Genomic DNA, 20201 nt, shown 5'->3' with positions numbered 1-20201 from the left:
GATGGAATGTTGCGTGTAGTCAACGTGATGACCAGCTATGCCCGTCTTTCATCCAACGCGCTCTTCCTTGACGCTTCCACAGACTGTGCATAGAGATGGTGACTCGTGAGCTTGTTGCATCATGAAATCAATCTCCTTGGCGTTGCTGCTTGCAAAACGCTCTTGACGAAGCAAAATCCTCCACGTCACTCTTCGTACTCGATCAGAACTTGAGCTTGCGGTGCTCCTTACGCTTGTCCTGGTCGAGCAACTTCATCATGGTCTCCTTGTACTCGGTGTTGAAGTGGCGTTCTTTTCCTAGCATGGGCATGCTGAAGCTCACCATGTCTGAGTACTCGTCCGTGCTGAGTGGCTCCGTGTCCTTCCTCGATGCGAAAGCTTCGGTATCGCTTCTCGACGCGCGTGCTTCCATCAACTGCTGCACGAAAGGCTTCAAGTCGCGGGCCATGTTCTTGGCGAATATGCGTGGGCCAGGGTAATGGATGTAGGTGATCTTGAGGCTTCGAAGTGCCGTAGTCGCTGACAGTAAGTTGACAGCCGCTTTGACCTCGCTCTGGTAACCGTAGTTTCTCAGCTCAATTTCAATGTGGCGGAGGTACTTGATGGAAGCGCCGATGGTGTCGAAGAACTTCTTGAGCTGTTCGGCGTCCACACTCAATAGGTTTGTTCCGTAGAGGATGGGCGTCGCTTCTTGATTCACCGACCTGGAGACTCGCAGTAGTTGCGAGGCCAGCGGGCGTACAGCTTGGGGGCGCTGATCGCGTTTGATGTCTTCCCGTGTAGGCTCGCGGCGTTCATTGAACGACAGGTTGAGATATGCGGTGAGGATACTGTTGCTTTCTTCCGACGGTGACGTCAAAGCCATTGCGTAGATGATGTTGCGCACCTCTGCCGGCATGTTTTCGAAGGTGAGAGTGCGCTCTCGCTGCGTCGGTGAGCCTTGATCTTCCGGTGACATACTTGACGGCTCCTGATTGATGAAGACTGGACGTAGACTGGCCATGGTTGTTTCCGCGGCGAACACCCCTGGATGTCGACGAGTGGTGTTGCCTGAGATCTTCATGATCGGGCGCGATGGTAGACGTAGTGGAAGAGTGTCCTTCCGTGTCAGAGAGTCTGGATATGCAAGATATTCATTGACCGGCGAAGAGGATAAGGTAGATGCAGCAAAGCAAGTGGAGCTGCTCGTAAGAACTCCAAGAGCCAATCGAAGTTCGGGAGACAGTAGGGATCATCTCGAAGAGGCGTAGGCCAAGATGTTCGTGAAAAGGAAGTAAGTGGAGCCACTTTCCGGGACTTCGAGGGCCAAACAAAATTCTGGACTGGAGCTTAATACTCATGCGCAAGAGTACGCATCGAGAGCGGCCGTCAGCGAAGCGACGGGCATAGGCTGCGCGTACTACTTACGGTGTGGACGCTCATCGAGCATTCCAGAAGCGTCAGGACTGAATGGCGGTTCATACGCACTGATTGTGATGGTCAGATCGACATTGAAGGCTGCTTATTGTTCCATAACGGAGTAATCGAACGCACTGGTACTGTTGTCGCAACGCTTTTGAAAATTTGGCGAGAAGAAATGCGCTGGAGAGCCACGCTTTTTTGTAGAAACGATGGTACGCAGGAAGACACTTTTGCGAGCTCATCGGCCTCTGCACGTTTGCTGAATGCAAACAGAAAGTGAGGCAAGGCCGTCGTTCTCAACGTCTGATGAGAAAGCGAAAATGCAACAGGAAAGAACTGCAACAGGCAATACTCCTGTGCCACTTGGAAGGCAAAAGTCTCGCACTTGTGGAAGTCTCGAAGCGCTGCAAGTATGAGGATGGCATTCGTTCCCCGGCTCGCATGATAGCCTCGCCCACCATTCATGTCTTCTTCCTGGTTGTCCGCGCCGGCTTCGGTTCTTCAAGGATCTCGACGAGCGCCTTCTGGACTTGTGCGGTGTAGTCCTCCACTTTGACCTGTCCGCTGAATCGAATGATTTCTGCAATCTCACGCGGACTGGACGCCTTCCCATCTTCGCCCTCGGCGCGTGCTTTAATGGCTCGGGTAGCCCAGATCCTCAGGTGGCCAGCCATGTTCTTCGGTGAACTGTTTGCTTTGCCATGTTTCAAGGAAACGAACTCCACATCTTGCAGGGATGTCGCTGTTGACAACAATTTTGTGATTGACTTGACGTGCTCGTGATGGGCGCTGGACACCATGACTTTGAAGGGGCGGACGTGTTTGATGGAGAATCCGAGCGCCGCGCTGATATGTCCAAACTCTTCTGCTCTGACCTGGAATCGATTCATCCCATAGAGGACAGGTGTCGCTTCTTTATTAACGAGCTTTGAAACTGCCAGAAGCGGTGAGGACAACCATGGTGATGCCAGAGGAATTCTCAGGTCCTTTCGGGTGTCCAAGTCGACCAGGTAGATCCCAGCTATCGCCCACTGCCAATCCACGCCGTTCTGGCAAAGCAGATCCCGCGCTTCAGGGTAGTTACCCGACTCTTTCAAGGCCTTCCAACGTCGCAACACGTCAGCGTGGTTGTAGGGCAGACGCAATCGGATCTCCACGCCGTCGGGAGACGTCAAAGCCAATTCGTAAATCTCGTTTCTGATCTCCGGTGGAAGGTCTTCGAAGGTGAGCGCACTTTTGCGTTCCGTGCGAAGGACTGGAGGCACAAGCGACATATTGATGGTAGGCTGCTCTGTGATGGTGATGTGCTGAACGTAGACGTGTGTCGGTGGGTGTGTTGAGGAGGTTCGATTTTCGATGTGTGTGGTGTGCCTGTAGTAGCTGAGGTTGTTGAAAGAGGAAGGTTGTTGGTGGAGTGCGGCGAAGTGAGGTAGAGGTTTGGCGTGGTGATAGAGCTTTGACGCTGTCAAAGAACGAGCTTGTGGCGGTGAATGTCGGAAGTTGTGATAGCAGGAGAGTGATTCATGGACTCGCAGGAGACTGCGATGCATGTGATAGCGCTGTGTCAATGCTTCCGATCTCGTAATCGCCTCACCTTCGCCTTGTCGAGGAGATCCAGGAGTGACTTGCTCACTTCAGAAGTGTAAGCCTCAGCGTTCTCGAATCCTGCGAAACGAAATGTTGCAGCAACTTGACTTGTAGAACGTCCTTCTCTGTCGTTGCTTTGCATTCGCGCCTTCATGAGCCGACTCGCCCAGGACTTCAGGAGTTGGGCCATTTTCCTGGGCATTGTGCGGGGGACCTTGTTGGGATTGGAGTACCTCGCTCCAGCCGCGATGATCAACCACTGTAGCCTCTTCGCTGGCAGAAGGGCCTTCTCGATGCTCCGTACGAAATTTTGTTGGATCACGCTGCATTCGACATCGACGTAGAGCTTGCGAATGTGTTGCACGGAGGGGCCGCATTGCTTCACAAATCGCTCTAGGTGATGCCATGTTATTTCCAGGCGGTTGATACCGTAGAGGATTGGTGTGGTCTCTGCTTGAATGAATCGGGAAACTGCCAGCAGTTGCGGATGCAAAGCCTGGGAGTCAGGCGCCGTCATGATGGTGAGCTTTTTCCAAGGCTCCGTATCCTTGTGTACAGCTTCCATGCGTTCGAATTCGTCTTGGCATGCGTCCGCCTCGTCCCATCGATCTTGTTCTTCGAACACCCAGAACTCCTCATATGCGAGTTCAACACGGACCTCATGTACAGTGCAAATGGGGACGACCGCGTCAATAGCTGGACGGGATAGCAATTGAACGTAGATAAGATTGCGAATCTCCGGAGGTAAGTCTTTGAACGTGAGACCGCGGTTTTGCCTCGCTGGTGGGCTCTGGAGCATTGACGGCATGCTGGCAGGTATGTGCTGTTGCGTGTCGATTGAAGATTGGAGTTGCTTGTACTGGAGGTTGCTGAGCGGTCTGCGAGTGTGATGTCTTGATCGAAGTCGGAAGCGGTGATGCGAGTGATACTTTGATGGTGGGGCGAGAAAAGAGGAGACCAGCCTGACGTCGGAATCAAGAGCTGATCTTGTGCATGTTCACCGGGGACGAGCTGAGAGCCGAGTAAAGAGTGGATACATATGATACCTGTGAGTGTGCGAGAATCGTTGTCACGATACAATACCACATGGCATTGTTTCGAGCAGCCACCGAGCTTGCTATTTCACATGCCACTCTATTGCTGGCAGGAGCGCTGGAGATCATGATTCCGGGAGGAGCAGTGCAATGTACACGTATGTCACCATCCGTAGGACGACAGGAAAGATCGCAAGTGCGACGAAATTTTAGAAAGAAAGTATATCGCTCGAAGGACCAACAGTGAAAGACAAAACAGAGGTGAAGTCAAACGAAGGAATGCCTGAGGCACCAGCGCGGCCTTCTCTCCGCTGCGAAAATCTTGGCTTGGCCGAGCAAAAAAGACTGAGCTTCGCAAAGCTCCGTCCGACTCACGACCAACGATCAAGGTGCTCCCACACGCACCACAACACCAATTCGCTTCACACGATCGACATACCATTCGAACCGACCTCCTTCAGATCACAGAGGAGAAAAGCGCATCCATTGACCCATAGCAGCGCCCAGGAACGCCAGCAACCATGTCCTTCCGCGGCGGCAGCAGAGGTGGTTTCGGCGGTGGAGACCGCGGCGGACGCGGAGGAGGAGGCTTCCGAGGCGGCAGCAGAGGCGGCAGAGGCGGTTTCCAGCAATCCTACGGCCCTCCCGACACCGTCTACGGTATGCTTCCATTCCCATCCCACGCAACCACTCCCCAAATCACCACTAATCCAATGCTTCAGAAATGGGCTCCTTCCTCCACGCCACCGAAGGCGAACTCGTCTGCGAATCCATCAACGTCAAAATCCCCTACTTCAACGCTCCCATCTACCTCGAGAACAAGACCCCAATCGGAAAAGTCGACGAGATCCTCGGACCGCTGAATCAAGTCTTCTTCACGATCAAACCGCAAGAGGGGATTCAGGCGACGAGTTTCAAGAGTGGAGATAAATTTTATATTGGAGGGGATAAGTTGTTGCCGTTGGAGAAGTTCTTGCCGAAACCGAAGCCGCCGCCGGGTGCGCCGAAGGTGAAGAAGCCGAGGGGTGCGGGTGGGTTTGGAAGGGGTGCGCCGAGGGGTGGGGCGAGAGGTGGGAGGGGTGCGCCGAGAGGTGGAAGAGGTGCGCCGAGGGGTGGTGGCAGGGGAGGATTTAGTGGTGGACGTGGTGGTGGTGGATTCTCTGGCAGTGGAGGCTTCTCTCGTGGACGCGGCACACCCAGAGGCCGTGGACGTGGCGGATACTAGATGAAGGGGGAGGATGTTTGAATGGAATAAAACAGGCGACGGCGTTGGGAATTTCGACGGAAGCGGAGTTCATGGCGTTTCTTCTCTTGCTGCTGCTGTCAGGACTATGAGATGCGCATGGCAAGGATGCGCTCTGGCGAGGCTGCACTACAGTCGCTGTGTAGCAATGAGTGTTCAATGTATACCTTTTTTCTTGACTCTGCGGACAAATGCTGACGGTGAGCATGGACACTCAGCGTAGCAGGCTACAAGTGGAAACCCCGTCCGTCGAAATGTCGCGGAGTCAATCACGAGCGCCTTTAAAGACTAATCTACACCCGGAACCGCGCTCACCGTGTGGAAGACAGCGATCGGATTCCGTACGTCGAACAAGAAATGGCGGAACAATGGATGGACTGGAACTGGAAATTCTTGGTCCAAAGAGCAAGAGCGAGAGCAAGGTCAAGTCAACACCTCAATGGAAGGAACAGAACTATGACTGCTAACCACGTTCGACGTACTCTCTCTCCTCCTCAACTACCACGCTCGAGGCAAGACAGCATACCTCAGCTCCCCCATTCAACTCCCTGACAACATCCTCGAAAGTGACAAAGACGGGAAGCGAAGGTTTTCCCACGCAAAAAAAATAATAATCCAAACCTCTTCACCTCCTCGCAACCCACCAAAACCCACCAAGACTGGAAAACATGCAAAAATCCTGCCATCAATCCTCTCATCCGTCTAGCAACCTTCCTCAGCGTATTTACTCGGCCGAGGTCAGGCCCTTCAGAGGCCGTCTCCGTGCCTGCCCATCATTTCCTGCGCTGGAAAAAGCCCTGAAATCACCCCGATCCAAACCTCGCTCGGAATGGATAAAGTCTCGCCGCAACGATCGATCACTCTTTTACCCCACGCCAACCATCAGCATCCCATGATTCTCGCAAGATAACGCGGAAAGAAGCGCTGCGTGCGGCGTTTGCTTCGTACGGAAAAGGAGGTGGAAGGACATTGTCGTCTACCGTTCGTGAGTGGTTCGTCGTCGTCGGGTATCTTTTTGTGAGGTGATTTGAGTTTTTCACATCCCCCCCCCAGCCAGCGTTGGTGGAGACGAGGGTTTTTTTTTCTCGGAGGGATGGAGGGAGGAATGTGGCAAACGACGGAGGGGTGGCTACGGACGGTGGAGTTCGGATTGCGCAAACCCAGCTGGCTTGGGGGGGTTGATATCATGGCGTGCATGTTCCCCCCCTCCTCCCCCCGTACCCCTTATGGGTGCACGATTTCGATTCCTGCCTGCTGAGGTGACCCGAGATGGACGGAGAGGAGGGAGGGTAATGTATCGGAAGGGACTTGTCAATACAGAAGGTATGCGGGCTTTTTGATTGGCATCGTTCGCGGAAGAAATGGATGCTGCCCGGCCGTTCCAAGGGCTCTGAGATAGTCGTTGCCGTCGAAGTATCCGAGCCAGCGGATCGTTCGGCCGCGGCGGCGAATGTGGAGTTCACGGACGGCTCCCGTTTCCGTCCATGGGGGTTTTGGAGAAAAGTGAGTGGGGATCGCGGACTTGGGTTCACGGGATGAGGGTCTGAGCGCCGCTCTCTGATGGGCTGGGGACCGGGTCGAGAGGGTTGTCGATGGCGGGTTTGCGGAGTTGGGTGGTGCGCGAGGAGGTGGAGAGGTGGGAGATGGGTTTGAGTTGGGGTTGAGGTTTCGATTGTGGAGGGAGACATTGTTGGTTTTCTTTTCCTGGACTGGAGTGCTTGATGGGGAAAAGGTGAATTGGTGGTCCTTTGGGAGGGGTATCGTGTATTGTATGTCCCGAGATGGTGACCCTCCGCGCGAACGGAGTACTGGGAGAGATTTGGGTATGGCTATGTAACTTTTTTCTTTTGTGGATGTTTACGGTTTTTTGCTCGGTTCGATGATGCGAACGGGAGGAGGAAGTTTTGGGAGTCGACGTCGAGCTGTACGTCTGGTATCATCGGGTCTGTCTCTATGGGTGGGGGGGTAGGGAAGGTAGTATGCGATCACATTATAACACGCTAGTCGTAGCATGTGAAGTGGAGTGGATACTGCCCAACCCGTCGGCCTCCGGCGAAACCTGCTTCAAAAGTTCTCAACTATCAGTCCTCTGTCACTCTCTTCCCGACGCACCGCACTCTTCTTCTCCTCACCCCGGTATCGCCCTCAAAGCCTTCTCGAAAACTTGGACCAACTCTTCCGTATCCTCCAACCCCACGCTGAATCTCACCAGACTCACGTCACACCCATACTGCTTCGCCCATTCCAATTCGCTATAGTGCGCCAGCAACACGAATGGACTGCTCAGAGTGAAATTCGTGCCTAGTGAAGGGCCCTTGGCCGTTTCCAGCGCATCGTAAAAGAGGGCGGCGTCTTCGACGGAGTGGAAGGTTGCGCTGAGGAGGCCGCCGTAGCCGCCTTCCCATCCTTGGGCTCCTCCATTCGTTGCGTCGGCTCCGTTCGTCACGGCTCCTCCATTCGTCACTCGACAGGCGTCGTAGAATTCTCTCGTCTCGCTATACTTGGGGTAATTGAGCTGTTTGACCTTCGACGATGCACGGAGGACATCAGCGATCGCTTCCGCATTCGTGTTGATGCGCTTGATCCGGTCGACAAAGTCCCGACTATTGCGTTCGAGGTACATGCTATCCTCTTCAAAGTGGTTGTCCTCGTATTCGTTCGCCAAGTCGGTTTTGAGTAAGCGGTAGAATTTCCCTTGCGGGTTGAGAATCATCGCTCCGCCCATGACGTTGCTGTCGCCGGAGAAGATTTTCGTCAGGGAGGAGACGACGATGTCGGCGTAGGGGAGGACGTGGACGTTGAGGAAGTTGCCGATTGTTTCGTCGATTACTATGGCGAAGGAGTAGGTGTCTGCGAGGGCGCGGAGACGTTTGAGGTCGGGGGATTTGAGGAGAGGGTTGCCCGGGAATTCGCAGTAGAGGGCTAAGAAGCGTTCGCCTCGTTTGAGACGTTTTTCGAGGGCGTTGATGTCGTCGGCGTTGCCGTAGCCGTAGAAGAGCGCTCCGGGTCCGAATTTTTCGAGCACTTTGAGGGTGTCGACGTAGGGGAAGCCGTACATGATGCAGGTGTCGGGACCTCGAGCACGCATGAGGGATTGGTGGGAGGTGAAGATGGCGTTCATACCGCAGGAGAAGAGGTAGACGTCGTCGACGGAGAAGTTTGGGAGGTCTCTGGTTCGGCTTCTGACGAGATCGGAGGGTTCGTCGAGTGAATCTGGGAGATCGACGTCCGTGGTGAGAGATCCGGCGATTCGCTTGCGGATGGCTAGCTTGGCTTGAGCGGCGAAGGTGGTGTCGAGGTTGCGGCCGAAGCGAGCTTCTACAAACTCGGTCGTGTCTTGGAGGGCTTCGCCGGTTGAGGTTGAGGGTGTGCCATTGCCATCGCCATTGCCATTGCCATTGACGGGAGTGATGTCGACCGAGGTCTGCTTTTGATACCGTCGTGGACCTTTCGCCACACGAGGCATCGAGGGCTGACAGACGCACGACTGCTCGACGAGGAAATGGTCATCAAATGCGCGCTGACAAAACTCCGCCCGCCGACTTGAGATGCCTTCACCCGAATGCTGCCAGAAGGATTTGGCGGCAGGCCATGACTCTTGAGGGTAGATGACAGCGGAGAGTCGCGGGAGGATCTTCTTGTCGTCTGTTGGAGGAAGCTTGTCGGGATGCGGGATGAAGTTGAGAGCTCGGGCTGAAGAAGTGTCCACGGTCTTGGGGCTGTACTTGCGGATGAAGTCGAGACATCGGGCGGCACAGCGTGGTGATGGCAGTAGCATGGCCTTTTCAGTGTCTGGTGATCCATGGGCGGCGACAATGGAGGAGGCGAGCTTTTGTATTGACTTGTGGATGAAGAATCTGGCAAGTCGTTAGTATGGAGGTGGAATTATATGAGGAAGACATCACTCACCTTGGATATCCAGTCTGCATCTTGTCGACGACCCAGCTCTCGCCTTCTTCGTATCCCACGTTGGCCTTCCATGTCGGGAGAGATACACTGACGGCCTGAGGCATGATTAGTGAAGAGTCTCGGACCAAGACTTCATTCGACACAACACTCACATGTGGCGTGTCGGCGGGAATGGGATCTCCCAAGGTGTCGTTGAAGGAGAGAGACATGCTGGATGGAGGAAGTTGCTTCAGTCGAGACTTCGATTGTCGTCTTCTTAGATCCAATGTCGATGTACCCTTTCAATGCGGAATCGGTGAAGAGGGCCCTTTAAAGCAACTGGAATGAATGTATCAATGTTTGTCTGTCAGAGTCATTGATCTCTGTGTCTCTCCAAATTTTGATACAATCGCCCCTCCGCTGCGCTTCTCCGATGATCGGCTTCTGCTGTGGCTCAGGTTTCATGCAAGGATTCTCCCTCCCACGTGGATCTGCCGGGAGAGGTCCGTTCCGCCTCCACGCCACGCCGCAGAAAGTGTGGCTGAAGCTGAAGTGAACCAAGACATCTTTTTTTCGTCTGGAGAACTGACAGATCTACGACTTCACCATTTTCCGAACATGGCACAACCCGTGAGCAAAAGGCGGAAGACGGAGCATGTCTCTTCGGACGAGGGCGAGGATACTGCTTCATTTGCCTCATTCGGCGAGGACAGCGGAGGCGATCAGGGCGAGGACGAGACGACCACCAGCAAGAGCAAGCAGCCCACGAAAGTCGCCAAACCAGCAGCATCTCGAAAATCCACCACATCCACCACACAAGCCGCCGCCAGCGCATACACGAGCGGAACCTTCAAGTCAAACGTCTTCAAACTACAGCTCGACGAATTGCTCGGCCAGACCCGACCGAAGCATGGCAAGAAGGAGAAATTGGCAGAGACGGCATTGCGCCAGCTCAAGCAGACCATCGAGCAGATTCCCCCGAGAGGCCCTTTCACCGTCGTCGAAGCTGAGACCGATCTCCTCCGAACGAAAGTCGCCGTACCCTTCCCCGATCCGGGACCAGCAAAAGATGCCAAATTCAAGTTCGCATACGAGAAGCCTGCGAACATCAATGTCGTGGGTAGCTTCGTATTGAAGACGGCAAGCAGGTTGCATCAAGTCCTGGAGATTGATATGGTGGTTGTGATTCCCAGCTCGTTGCTAGAAGAGAAGGACTTCTTGAATCATCGATACTTCTACAAGAGGGCATACTACCTGGCGTGCATCGCGGCAGGATTGAAAAATGCGCACAAGGCTGAATATACAACACGATTTGCTCTCTTCCGTGGTGATCCTTTGAAGCCGATCGTGGTCGTCGAGCCAGCTGTGGAGGCAACCTCTCCTGCTCCTGCTCCGAAATGGCGGATCAACATCATCGCTGGCACTGCGGCTGATCAATTCCCTTCAACGAAACTACGCTTGGACAAGAATTGTGTTCGAAACCCGGACCAGGATGTTGCCGCTCCTACTCCCTTTTACAACTCCTCCCTTCGTTCCGACATGCTCGTTACAGAGTACCTCAAGCTTCTTCATGGCGCTGGAAAGAGTTGCGAATCCTTTACGGAAGCATGTCTCTTGGGCAGTACTTGGCTTCGACAGCGAAACATGGGCTCATCGATTGAGGCCGGCGGATTCGGAAACTTTGAGTGGAATGCATTGATGGCATTGGGACTACAAGGAGGTGGACCTCAAGGGAAGCCGATCTTCAGTCCTGGATACAGCAGTTATCAGCTGTTCAAGGCTACGCTGCAGCTTCTCGCCATGAAGGATTTTGCAAAGCACCCATTGTCTGTTGGGAACACTGCCGACACTCCTGCTCCGCTTTCTGATGGAACGCCTATTCTGTGGGACGCAAGCAGAGGCCACAACTTGTTGTATAAAGTCGCGCAATGGTCGTACAGACTTCTCCGTCACGAGGCCAAGTCAACATTGATCGCTCTCGGGGATCAGCTCCATGACGGCTTCGATGCAACGTTCATCCTCCGTGTTCACGAACCCATGTTTCGCTTCGATTACATGGTGCAGATTCCTGAGCGTCTTGTACTCGGCGGAAATACCAGGACAGCCCAGCACGACCACGTTGCCAAACTGTACGACGTACTGAAGCAGGGTCTCGGCAATCGTGTCAATCAGATCTGCATCACTCGTCCGGCTACCCCCTCCTGGGCCCTCGGATCATCGCGTCCGAGCTCCAAGAACGACATCACCATTGGAATGGCAGTGAACCAAGATCATGTCAAGCGTGCTGTCGACCACGGTCCACCCGCAGAGAATAAATCAGAGGCTGCAGCATTTCGAAAGTTCTGGGGCGACAAGTCTGAGCTGCGTCGCTTCAAGGATGGCAGCATCCTAGAAAGTCTGATCTGGTCGCCGTCGGAGAGTGGCCAGACCGTGCTGGAACAGATTGTGTGCTATTTGCTCAACCGACACTTTGATGTTGCCATCGTGGAGGATGTCAAGTTCTTCGGCGATGGCTTCTCCAAACAGCTGCGCGGTGGTACGGACAACGCTCTCTTCACGCCCTTCGTGGAGCGATACCGCCAGTTTGAGAATGACCTTCGCGATCTCCGCGACTTGCCACTCTCAATCCGACAGATCATGCCCGCGGATCCTCAGCTTTGCTCTGCATCGATCCTGCCACCCGCTAACGGCAAACTCAGCCATCGAGCAGTGCCAGCCAACGTCACCATCCAATTTGAAGGCTCCGGGCGATGGCCAGACGATCTTGTTGCCATCCAGCGCACCAAGATCGCTTTCCTCTTGATGATCTCTCACATGCTCCAAGAGACCGTCGACTCTGTCTCCTGCCGCATCGGCCTTGAAAACGACACCCATCCCACTCTCAATCAAGGCTACCTCGACGTATCCTACGACCCAACCACCTCCTTCCGCCTCCGCATCTACCACGAACGCGAACAAACCCTCCTCGAACGCAGCCTCAAATCCAAATCCACCGATCCCCAAACCCGCGAACTCGCCGCCCTCGGTCTCGCAAAGTACAAACGCGACTACATCCACCGACCCGCACAAACGCAAGCCCTCATCCGTCTGAGCACCCGCTTCCCCGCTCTCAGCGGCGCCATTCGCCTCACGAAACAATGGTTCTCCTCCCACTTACTCTCCAACCACATCCCGGAGGAAATCATCGAGCTCTTCGTCGTGAGATCTTTCACCCATCCTGCTCCCTGGTCCGCGCCATCGAGCGTGCAAACGGGATTCCTCCGCACTCTCTTCTGGTTATCGAGATGGGACTGGCGTGTTGAACCTCTTATTGTAGACCTCGCAGGCGACAACAACTCTCTCACACCCGCTGACCTCACCGCCATCACCAATAATTTCACCGCCTGGCGTCAACACCTCGACCCAGCCATGACCCGCGTCGCCCTATTCGTCGCTTCCTCACTCGACCACGAAGGCACGACCTGGACGGACGCCGGACGACCCGCCAAAGTCGTCGCGGCTCGCATGTCCTCCCTCGCTCGCGCGGCATGTGCAGAAGTCGCAGCCAAAGGTTTAGATTTGATCCCGCAATCACTTTTCGAGAGTCCACTGGCCGACTTTGACTTTGTGCTTCGTCTTAAAGATAATAATAACAACAGTCGCAGTCAGCGGAAAAGTCGGGGTTTCAAGAATCTCGAAATAAGCGACGAAGAACACGATGGGAGCCTGGTCGGTTTCGATCCCGTAAGGGACTTTTTGGAGGATTTGGAAGAGGTGTATGGCAGTGCCATTTTGTTCTTCCATGGAGTCGTAGCTGCAAGAGGAGGAGGAGGAGGGAGGGGGGTCATTGCGGGACTGTGGAATCCTGTTGTGATGAGTTCGGCGAGGAGGGGGTGGAAGGTGAATTTGGCGGTTAGTACGGTTCCGGTTGTTGAGGAGGAGGAGGGGAAGGGAGAGGGAGAGGGGGAGGAGGTCGTAGCGGAGGTGAATAAGGTGGCGGTTTTGAAGGAGCTGGTGAGGGTTGGTGGGGACTTGATTATGGGGGTTGAGGGGTGGGAGAATGTAGAGCGTTGAATGAAGTACGGAAGTTTATTGTCATGCAAAGCGCAACAGTGGCGCAGATTGTATATATTATTCTATTCTTGCGTTCGTCCGGCTTCGAAAAGGACAAAAACACGACGACTCTTGTGTTCTGAATTTTTTATTACACTCCCACTGTCTTCCTCCAGCTCCCTATACAATACGACCGACCCCGGACTTGCCAATTTTTCCCCCCCACGTCTTTCTGTAGATCAGTCATACATACCCCCCTGTCCTGTCCATGCCATCCGTCGTACGCCGCAAAGCATATTCCCAAGCTGCTCCCCATGCGCTTTTGCCTATTATAAACGTTGTAACACCCGGTTATTAATAATATACCCGGTGTCGTAGGGGTTTTTTTTTGGGCCAAGCCGAGCCCCCCCCAAGGGCACTCCTGGTCAAAAAAGCGTCATACTTGTCTCTTTCTCTTTCTCTTTCTCCTGTGCAGCGGTGAGGTTTGACGGAATGACGAGTGGTTCAGCGGATGTGTCCACACTACCTCTTTCCTCACGTTAGTACTTGGGCTGTCATGAACCCTCTTTTTTCTTTTCTCCCTCGAGAATGAATTCACGCGCAAATGGAGGAGGGGTTTCGGCAAATCATGGGAATTGGATTGGAGCGACGTTACCTCCTCTGTGCTTGATGTCATTGCAGCCTTGAGGTCGAGGACCTCGAGGTTGGAATTGAGTTGTTGACTTCCGGGTTGGGGATCTCTTCGAGAGGCATGCATGCTTTGATCCAGCGCCGCCGCCGCCGGTTCCAAGACCAAGGAGGGCTGGTGTGGCGTTCGCCCGCTGCGGTAGGTCGTGTCCTTGGTATAGCTGTCGTCGGTTTTTTTTTTCAGCTATCGAGGATTTTCAAGACAATGGTATCCCCCCCCCCCGCGGAGATGGTAAATACGTCGTTGACGGAGTGGCACTTGGCTGAAGTAGAAAGGGAGAGGGCTAAGGATGGAGGGCGGATCATTTGACGACTTCTTCATGGTTGAGGAGGGGTTGGAAGCGGTTGAGATTGATTTGAGTGGGAGATGATGAGGAAATGGAGAGACTTGAGCATGCCTTGAGAATTTTCGCATCTTTTCGTCGCCTGGGAAATTCGTTTTCGAAGATGAATGAATGCTTTATGAGGTTCGGATACATGGAAAGGCAGAAGATCCCGATGGAGCAACGCAGTGCATCCGAGTACTATAGCTCCCCATGCGACATTGAGCTATGGCTTGCCTGATGGGGTGCGCGACGGGAGAAGCTATTCCGAGTTTGTGTATGCCAATTGCCAAATCATGAACTGCATTTGACGCTACCGATGCTCTCCCGGGTTCGCCGAGGCTGCACTTGAAACGATGGAGCGGAACACAAGCACATGGAATTTTTGACGTGAGGCAGTGCCACATAGCCCCCCAAGCCGTACAAACAGTTGCGTAGGCGGTGTTGAGAGCGATGGTGATTGTAGCTCCTGTGGCGTCATGCTGCTGGACCTGGTGGGAACAGGTCGAAGACAGTCCGGCTGTGCTATCGCTGCCTTGATGCCGGAGACTAAGCTGGCGGTGCGTCGACGTCAATACCACCACCGCATGCGAGTAGAGGAAATCTTGTGCCAGCGCCTCCGGTGGAGCGCGAGAATTGCTGTGCGGATTGGAAGAGCCAAGCGCTGTGTCGAGTTGCCTCTAGACGACAGGGTATGCGAGTCAACTCGGACTTCGGCTTCAGCGGGCATACCATGACGCCTATGGTGGAGGCGCAGCGAAGCTCGATGAGTACGAAGGCCTTGTCAGTCCATTTGGACTCTTCTCCAACTTCTGCGATGGAGTGTGCGATTCGTGGGGTGCATCTCTGCCTCAGGGAGCTAAGGGATGCCTCTTGGTGCGTGCGTGCAGGAGTCCTTCGCGATGGGACCACGCTCGTAAATGTATCTTTTTACAGTATCGTGAGAGCAGCCGAAGGGAGAACTCAAGAAGCTCGTCGGCGAGCAAACCAAGAATAAAGTTTCCAGAGACCACAACTTGAGCTCGCTTTACGTAGACGAGGACGGAGGCCAACGGTGAAGAGAACAAACTCAGCAAAGCCAGCGTCCCGGTCAGGTAGACCGAATGGATTAAAGTCGGATCGATCTGCTGCCGAGAAAGTGGATTTAACAACCAGATTCTCTCAATCAAGTTAGCTGTACGGACATGGTGTCCGCTGATGAACGAGCGTAGCCAACATAAAATGTTGAGCATGAGCCATCAAGGTGGACCATTGACCACATCGGCATGTGTGCGCTGTGTCCAATCCAGTGGATCCATCGTCACTGTTCCCGTAAGGTCGCCTTCCAGACGTGGGAACATCGCCAGGAGGTAGAAAGTTCTGTGCGGAGTCTGGTGCAAGATGCTGCTGGGTTTCTCTGATTAATTTGGACGTCCACCAAGAGACTCGATTGCCGCTGACTCTTCGGATGCCCGACAGCCTGACCCGAGTGCCAACATGACATTGATCACTCCAAATCTGCACCAAATGTGGTCTTGACCCGGGGATCGTGGTGTCGATCTATCATGGCGAGAAGCGTATCGAGAGCAAAGATGGCCTGTAGCTGATCGGTCGGTCGGATATCGTTCATATGACGCAAAGAGTACTCACGACACTCCGATGCTCGCATGGCGACGGATATGGACCATGCTGGGTGACTATAACTCGAGCAGCATCCCCACTTTGAGGCTCAGTGTCGTGCCATATCCAGTTTTCCGACGTACCGATCGATGCAAACGCCGACTATCACGATAGCGCGGGTATCGTCGGCGAAATGATTACGCACCCCACGCACGAGAACCCACGTTCCTGCTTGCCTGCACACGCTCAACCAGTCAACGTGTTGTGCTCCCAGGTTGTCAGCGACCAGCCATCGGCTCATCGGGCGGCCAGAAGTCGGCAGCTCAGCCGACCAGGAGCTCGCCGAGCTCTCCCGTTTCCTGAAAGAGCTCCGGTTCCCCCCACTTGGCGGCTTTTCTCGTCGAGCACGCCATTTCCTCGCTCACTGACTGGCTCTGAGAATACCAAAAATTCCCGAATTTGGTCGAAATGCCTCTGTTTCGGCACCAAAACGCCTTCGGCATGCCGAGTCGGATGCTGAAAGGTATTCCGAAGTTCAGGAATGTTCCGAACGGGTGGCAGAGAGCCGTGTCGTCGTCGCCAAGGTCGGAAGTCAAAAGGGCGGTGGAGGGAAGAGGTGGGACACAGGGAATGAGGAGGGAGAATCATACTGTTTGGAGAGGAAGATTGAGGAGAGAAGAGGCGTTTGATTGGCATGGCGTGAGGAGGAATAGTACCTGGCAACAGCATGGTGGCAGGAGAGGACAACCACAACGAAGCAATGCCGCGGGCGTCGTGGGTGTTTTGGTTGGCGTTTCGGCGGTTGCGGTGTTGGCTGCTCCTGTTGTGGGCTGGGTCCAAGAACATGCGGGCCAGGTCGTTGATGTCAATGAGGATGATGGGGTGAAGATCGATGGTGTGAATGGTGGGTGATGGCCGATAGCTGACGATCGATCAGAGCTGACTTTGGCAGACACTCCCACTTTCCGCTTGGCTGAAGTAATCCAGCACGACCGAAACGCTGACCGCAAATGGGTCATTCGAGGTAACGCCGTCTACGACATCACCGATTTTATCGCCTGTCACCCCGGCGGTGAAGTCATCCTGCGAGCATGCGGTAGCACCATCGATCCGTATTGGAAACTGTTCAGTATTCACGACAAGCCGGAAGTGCGGAGTATCCTCGATGGTTACTATATCGGCGACATCGATGAGCGGGATCTCACCGATGCAGGCGAGGTCGATTGGTGTTCCGTCAACGGCCTCGAGGACGGTTGTATCGTTGATCCATTCAAGGATGATCCGGAGCGGGATCCCAGGTTGATTGTCCAGACTGCAAAGCCGTGCAACGCGGAGACACCTGGCGGGCTTCTCAACGACTTCATCACGCCTGTTCGACTTTTCTTCGTGCGGAATCATCTTTGGGTTCCTGATATCGAGGAGAAGGAACACAGGCTCAGTATTGAGCTCTCGGACGGCGAAGAGAAGTCTTTCACGATCGATGACCTCAAGCAGAAGTTCAGGAAGCACACCATCACCGTAACCCTGCAATGCGCCGGCAATCGAAGAAGCCACATGAGCCAAGCCAGTGCGAATGGGAAGACCGCCGGCCTCCAGTGGGACGTCGGCGCAATTAGCACGGCAGAATTCACTGGAGTTCTGCTCCGCGACGTCCTCCTCGCTTCCGGCTACGATGTCGACAAGGCTTGCTCATCAAGTCCCCACGATGAAGACGCCGACAAGCACGTCCACTTCTGTGCACCGAGCGATACATACGAACAGTCCGTTCCCATTCAAACAGCTCTGAACCCGACGTCTGATGTCCTCCTGGCGTGGGAAATGAACGGCGAATCCATGACCCGCGACCATGGTGGTCCACTCCGAGCGATTGTGCCGGGAAGTGTGGCGACTCGCAGTGTGAAGTGGGTTGGGAAAGTGCGAATCAGTGGAGAAGAGTCCCAGAGTAATTGGCATGCTCGGGACTACAAGTGTTTCGGACCGAATGTGAGGGCGAAGGATTTGAAGCCGGAGGATTGGGAGGGCGCGCAGTCAATTCAGGAAATGCCGGTGCAGAGTGCTATCACGAATGTTGTCTGCTCGAAGGGTGGAGACAATGGCAGGAAGGCATCATTGCAGGGCTTTGCGTATTCTGGTGGTGGGAGGAAGATCGTTCGGGTGGATGTCTCGGCAGATGGAGGTCAGACGTGGCAGCAAGCGAGGCTGAAGGGAGATGAGGCCAAAGGTACCAGGCGATGGGCGTGGACGTTGTGGGATATTGACTGGGCAGATGAACAGCTTCCGAAGGATGGTCGCCAGGCCGAGTTTGTGGTGAAGGCGGTCGACGAGGCATACAATTGTCAGCCGCAGACTTTTGATGCGACGTGGAACTTTCGGGGATTGCTTGGAAATGCATGGCATAGGGTGCCGATGCCAGCGGAGTCTTGATGAGATGATGGCGCTTTGAAAGTGCAATAGCGGATACCCGGGGCGCAATGACCTCAAGTTAATTAAATCTTTTGGCATATCTCTGTGCATCATCGTGAAGACAGTCTGTTTCGTGTCCACATCCAAGTAAGCACGACCGGCGCTGCACTGCTGGGTTGCGATTCGCGGAGCCATTTGTCATTCGCAGTGCCCTTGAAAGTGAGCTCCGTTCCATGTTGCGGGATCCTCGACTGCTGCATGGAATCTGCTGGTCCGGACATCAACTTCGGTACTCTTCCGACAAGTACCATCCTGAGCACGCCAGCTGAGGTATTATTTGCGTTGTTACCGTCTCCGCCGACAGGAAGCGCAGCACCACTTTCTGATCGCACTTCATCCTTACGGCATCGCGAAGCGGGAGAGTACCATGGTAAGTCCGAGCAAACAACACTCTTTTCACTCCTCGTCCAACTGGAATGATCCGTAAAAGACACACAAAGCCTTGCTCGAGCCATGCATGCAGTAATGAATGATCTTGAGCTTCTCCTCGTCGTTCTTGTGGTACTTTGCCAATTGTCGGACGTCTGAAGTTCGAGGCAGGTACAGCACAAAGTCGTTTGTGACCTTGGAGTATGCATCGTAGAGATGTTGAAGGTTGTATGGCTCCATGTACGAGAGGTCAAAGACGTCCCAGTCGGTGTATGACGGTCCTGCTTCCCGTCAATCCGAAGCTCATCTCCAGTGAATCCTGCATGTACTCACCTCCCCATGGCGGACTCGCGAATAGTACCGCGTTCTTTCCTGTCGCCTTGAGACGAGTCTTCAAAACATCGAAAACATCACCTTCAATCCACCAGATTTTCTTGGCCACGCCGTAGACTTCCGCGTTGTGCTTGGCGCAAGCGAGAGTTTTCGGGTCCTTCTCCACGGCAAAGATCTGTTTCCAGCGGCCGGAAAGTGCGAAGGCGATCACGTTACCGCCCGCTCCGGCGAATGCATCGATCAGGACGGTTTTTGAGGCTGGTGCTGTTGCAACTTGGTTGGCGATTTTGCTGTCAGAGGTCAGTACTTGTTCGTGAAGCCAATGAAGATTCCACGGATTGACACACTTAGCTATCGGCTCTGGAGTGACACCGAACCAGGCATCGTCGGTGAGCCAGATGCCTTCGTCGTATTTGGAGAAAATGTTGTGGCGCTGATGCCAGTACTTGGCAATTTCCGACGGAAGCTCTTCTGTGGATTCGTAGTGGTGAACGCCTTCTGGTGGCTGCGCTGTCGACGCCATGTCGCTTGAGAGGATGTGTGATCAAACGATGGATGACGAGTATCTCCTTTTGAAGGATGATGAAAGGTCGATGGAATATTCGTGTTTGCGATGAAGTGAAGTTGTGTAGAAGGCAAAGTTCTGCCTCAGGCATGGCGAGTTGAAGGACTTTTGGACTTTCTTCTTCCGCTTCAGCACCCTGACCTGAACATCGACGTCGACCTAATTCGATGTTAATCGCACGCAGCATTGACTCCGACGCGACGGCAAAGGCGGCCGGTATCTATCACGAGGACACAAGATGTGTATGGCCTTACTCGCAATAACAAGAGCAATGAGCTGCCAGATCAGCTCTCCCTGATTCGCGGCCGCTTGGTACGATAGATTTGCCCCCATAACCTTCAGACGACGATTTGAAGCCACGATCGCAAGAGGAATTGCTCATGGCAACCCGAATAGACGGCATGTTGTTGCTTCGGAGACATACGTCTTCAACGGGCGCCTCGACGCAGCGTTGTAACGGCCGCATTGCCGCGGCCGTTGAGCTTGGAGCTTGCACTTCTTCTGTATGGCATCTTTTTTTGATGCTGACTCTGGACAAGTGACGACAAGGCACCTGCGCGTAGGACGGCCGACCATATGGCATGTCTCGGAGAAGATTCAGTCGAAAGTCGGCCAACGCATGCTTTTCAAAAAGCCTCGAAACCAGCGCTTTCACTTTCTCTCCCTCTCGCCGTTCT

General features: G+C 54.1%; 6 protein-coding genes across 6 annotated transcripts; 3 read left to right on the top strand and 3 right to left on the bottom strand.

Moving 5' to 3' along the window:
- Positions 1–202: 202 nt before the first annotated feature.
- Positions 203–1003, bottom strand: MYCGRDRAFT_96450 (uncharacterized protein; the record flags this gene model as incomplete). The annotated part of the gene is made up of 1 exon (XM_003848213.1): positions 203–1003. One exon carries the CDS (start codon positions 1001–1003, stop codon positions 203–205), a length of 801 nt encoding a protein of 266 aa, XP_003848261.1.
- A 3418-nt stretch (positions 1004–4421) lies between these two features.
- MYCGRDRAFT_76618 (uncharacterized protein) lies at positions 4422–5247 on the top strand (the record flags this gene model as incomplete). The annotated part of the gene is made up of 2 exons (XM_003848688.1): positions 4422–4682; positions 4745–5247. 2 exons carry the CDS (start codon positions 4544–4546, stop codon positions 5245–5247), a joined length of 642 nt encoding a protein of 213 aa, XP_003848736.1.
- Positions 5248–7393: 2146 nt separating this feature from the next.
- Positions 7394–9383, bottom strand: MYCGRDRAFT_87913 (uncharacterized protein; the record flags this gene model as incomplete). The annotated part of the gene is made up of 4 exons (XM_003848212.1): positions 7394–7677; positions 7735–9122; positions 9175–9269; positions 9327–9383. 4 exons carry the CDS (start codon positions 9381–9383, stop codon positions 7394–7396), a joined length of 1824 nt encoding a protein of 607 aa, XP_003848260.1.
- Positions 9384–9969: 586 nt separating this feature from the next.
- On the top strand, positions 9970–13182 carry MYCGRDRAFT_20337 (uncharacterized protein; the record flags this gene model as incomplete). The annotated part of the gene is made up of 1 exon (XM_003848689.1): positions 9970–13182. A coding segment is annotated over one exon (3213 nt), but the record flags the coding sequence as incomplete, so codon positions are not given.
- Positions 13183–15012: 1830 nt separating this feature from the next.
- On the top strand, positions 15013–18218 carry MYCGRDRAFT_101503 (uncharacterized protein; the record flags this gene model as incomplete). Its single annotated transcript, XM_003848690.1, has 3 exons — positions 15013–15071; positions 15132–15169; positions 16732–18218. 3 exons carry the CDS (start codon positions 15013–15015, stop codon positions 18216–18218), a joined length of 1584 nt encoding a protein of 527 aa, XP_003848738.1.
- Positions 18219–18653: 435 nt separating this feature from the next.
- Positions 18654–19482, bottom strand: MYCGRDRAFT_76609 (uncharacterized protein; the record flags this gene model as incomplete). The annotated part of the gene is made up of 3 exons (XM_003848211.1): positions 18654–18910; positions 18960–19249; positions 19307–19482. 3 exons carry the CDS (start codon positions 19480–19482, stop codon positions 18654–18656), a joined length of 723 nt encoding a protein of 240 aa, XP_003848259.1.
- Between the last annotated feature and the right edge of the window lie 719 nt (positions 19483–20201).

The sequence above is a fragment of the Zymoseptoria tritici genome, chromosome 11 (genome assembly GCF_000219625.1).
Source record: "Zymoseptoria tritici IPO323 chromosome 11, whole genome shotgun sequence".
In the NCBI taxonomy this organism is placed as follows: Eukaryota; Fungi; Ascomycota; class Dothideomycetes; order Mycosphaerellales; family Mycosphaerellaceae; genus Zymoseptoria; species Zymoseptoria tritici.
The sequence above is the reverse complement of the archived record's forward strand: the minus strand, read 5'-3'. Positions and strand labels throughout refer to the sequence as shown.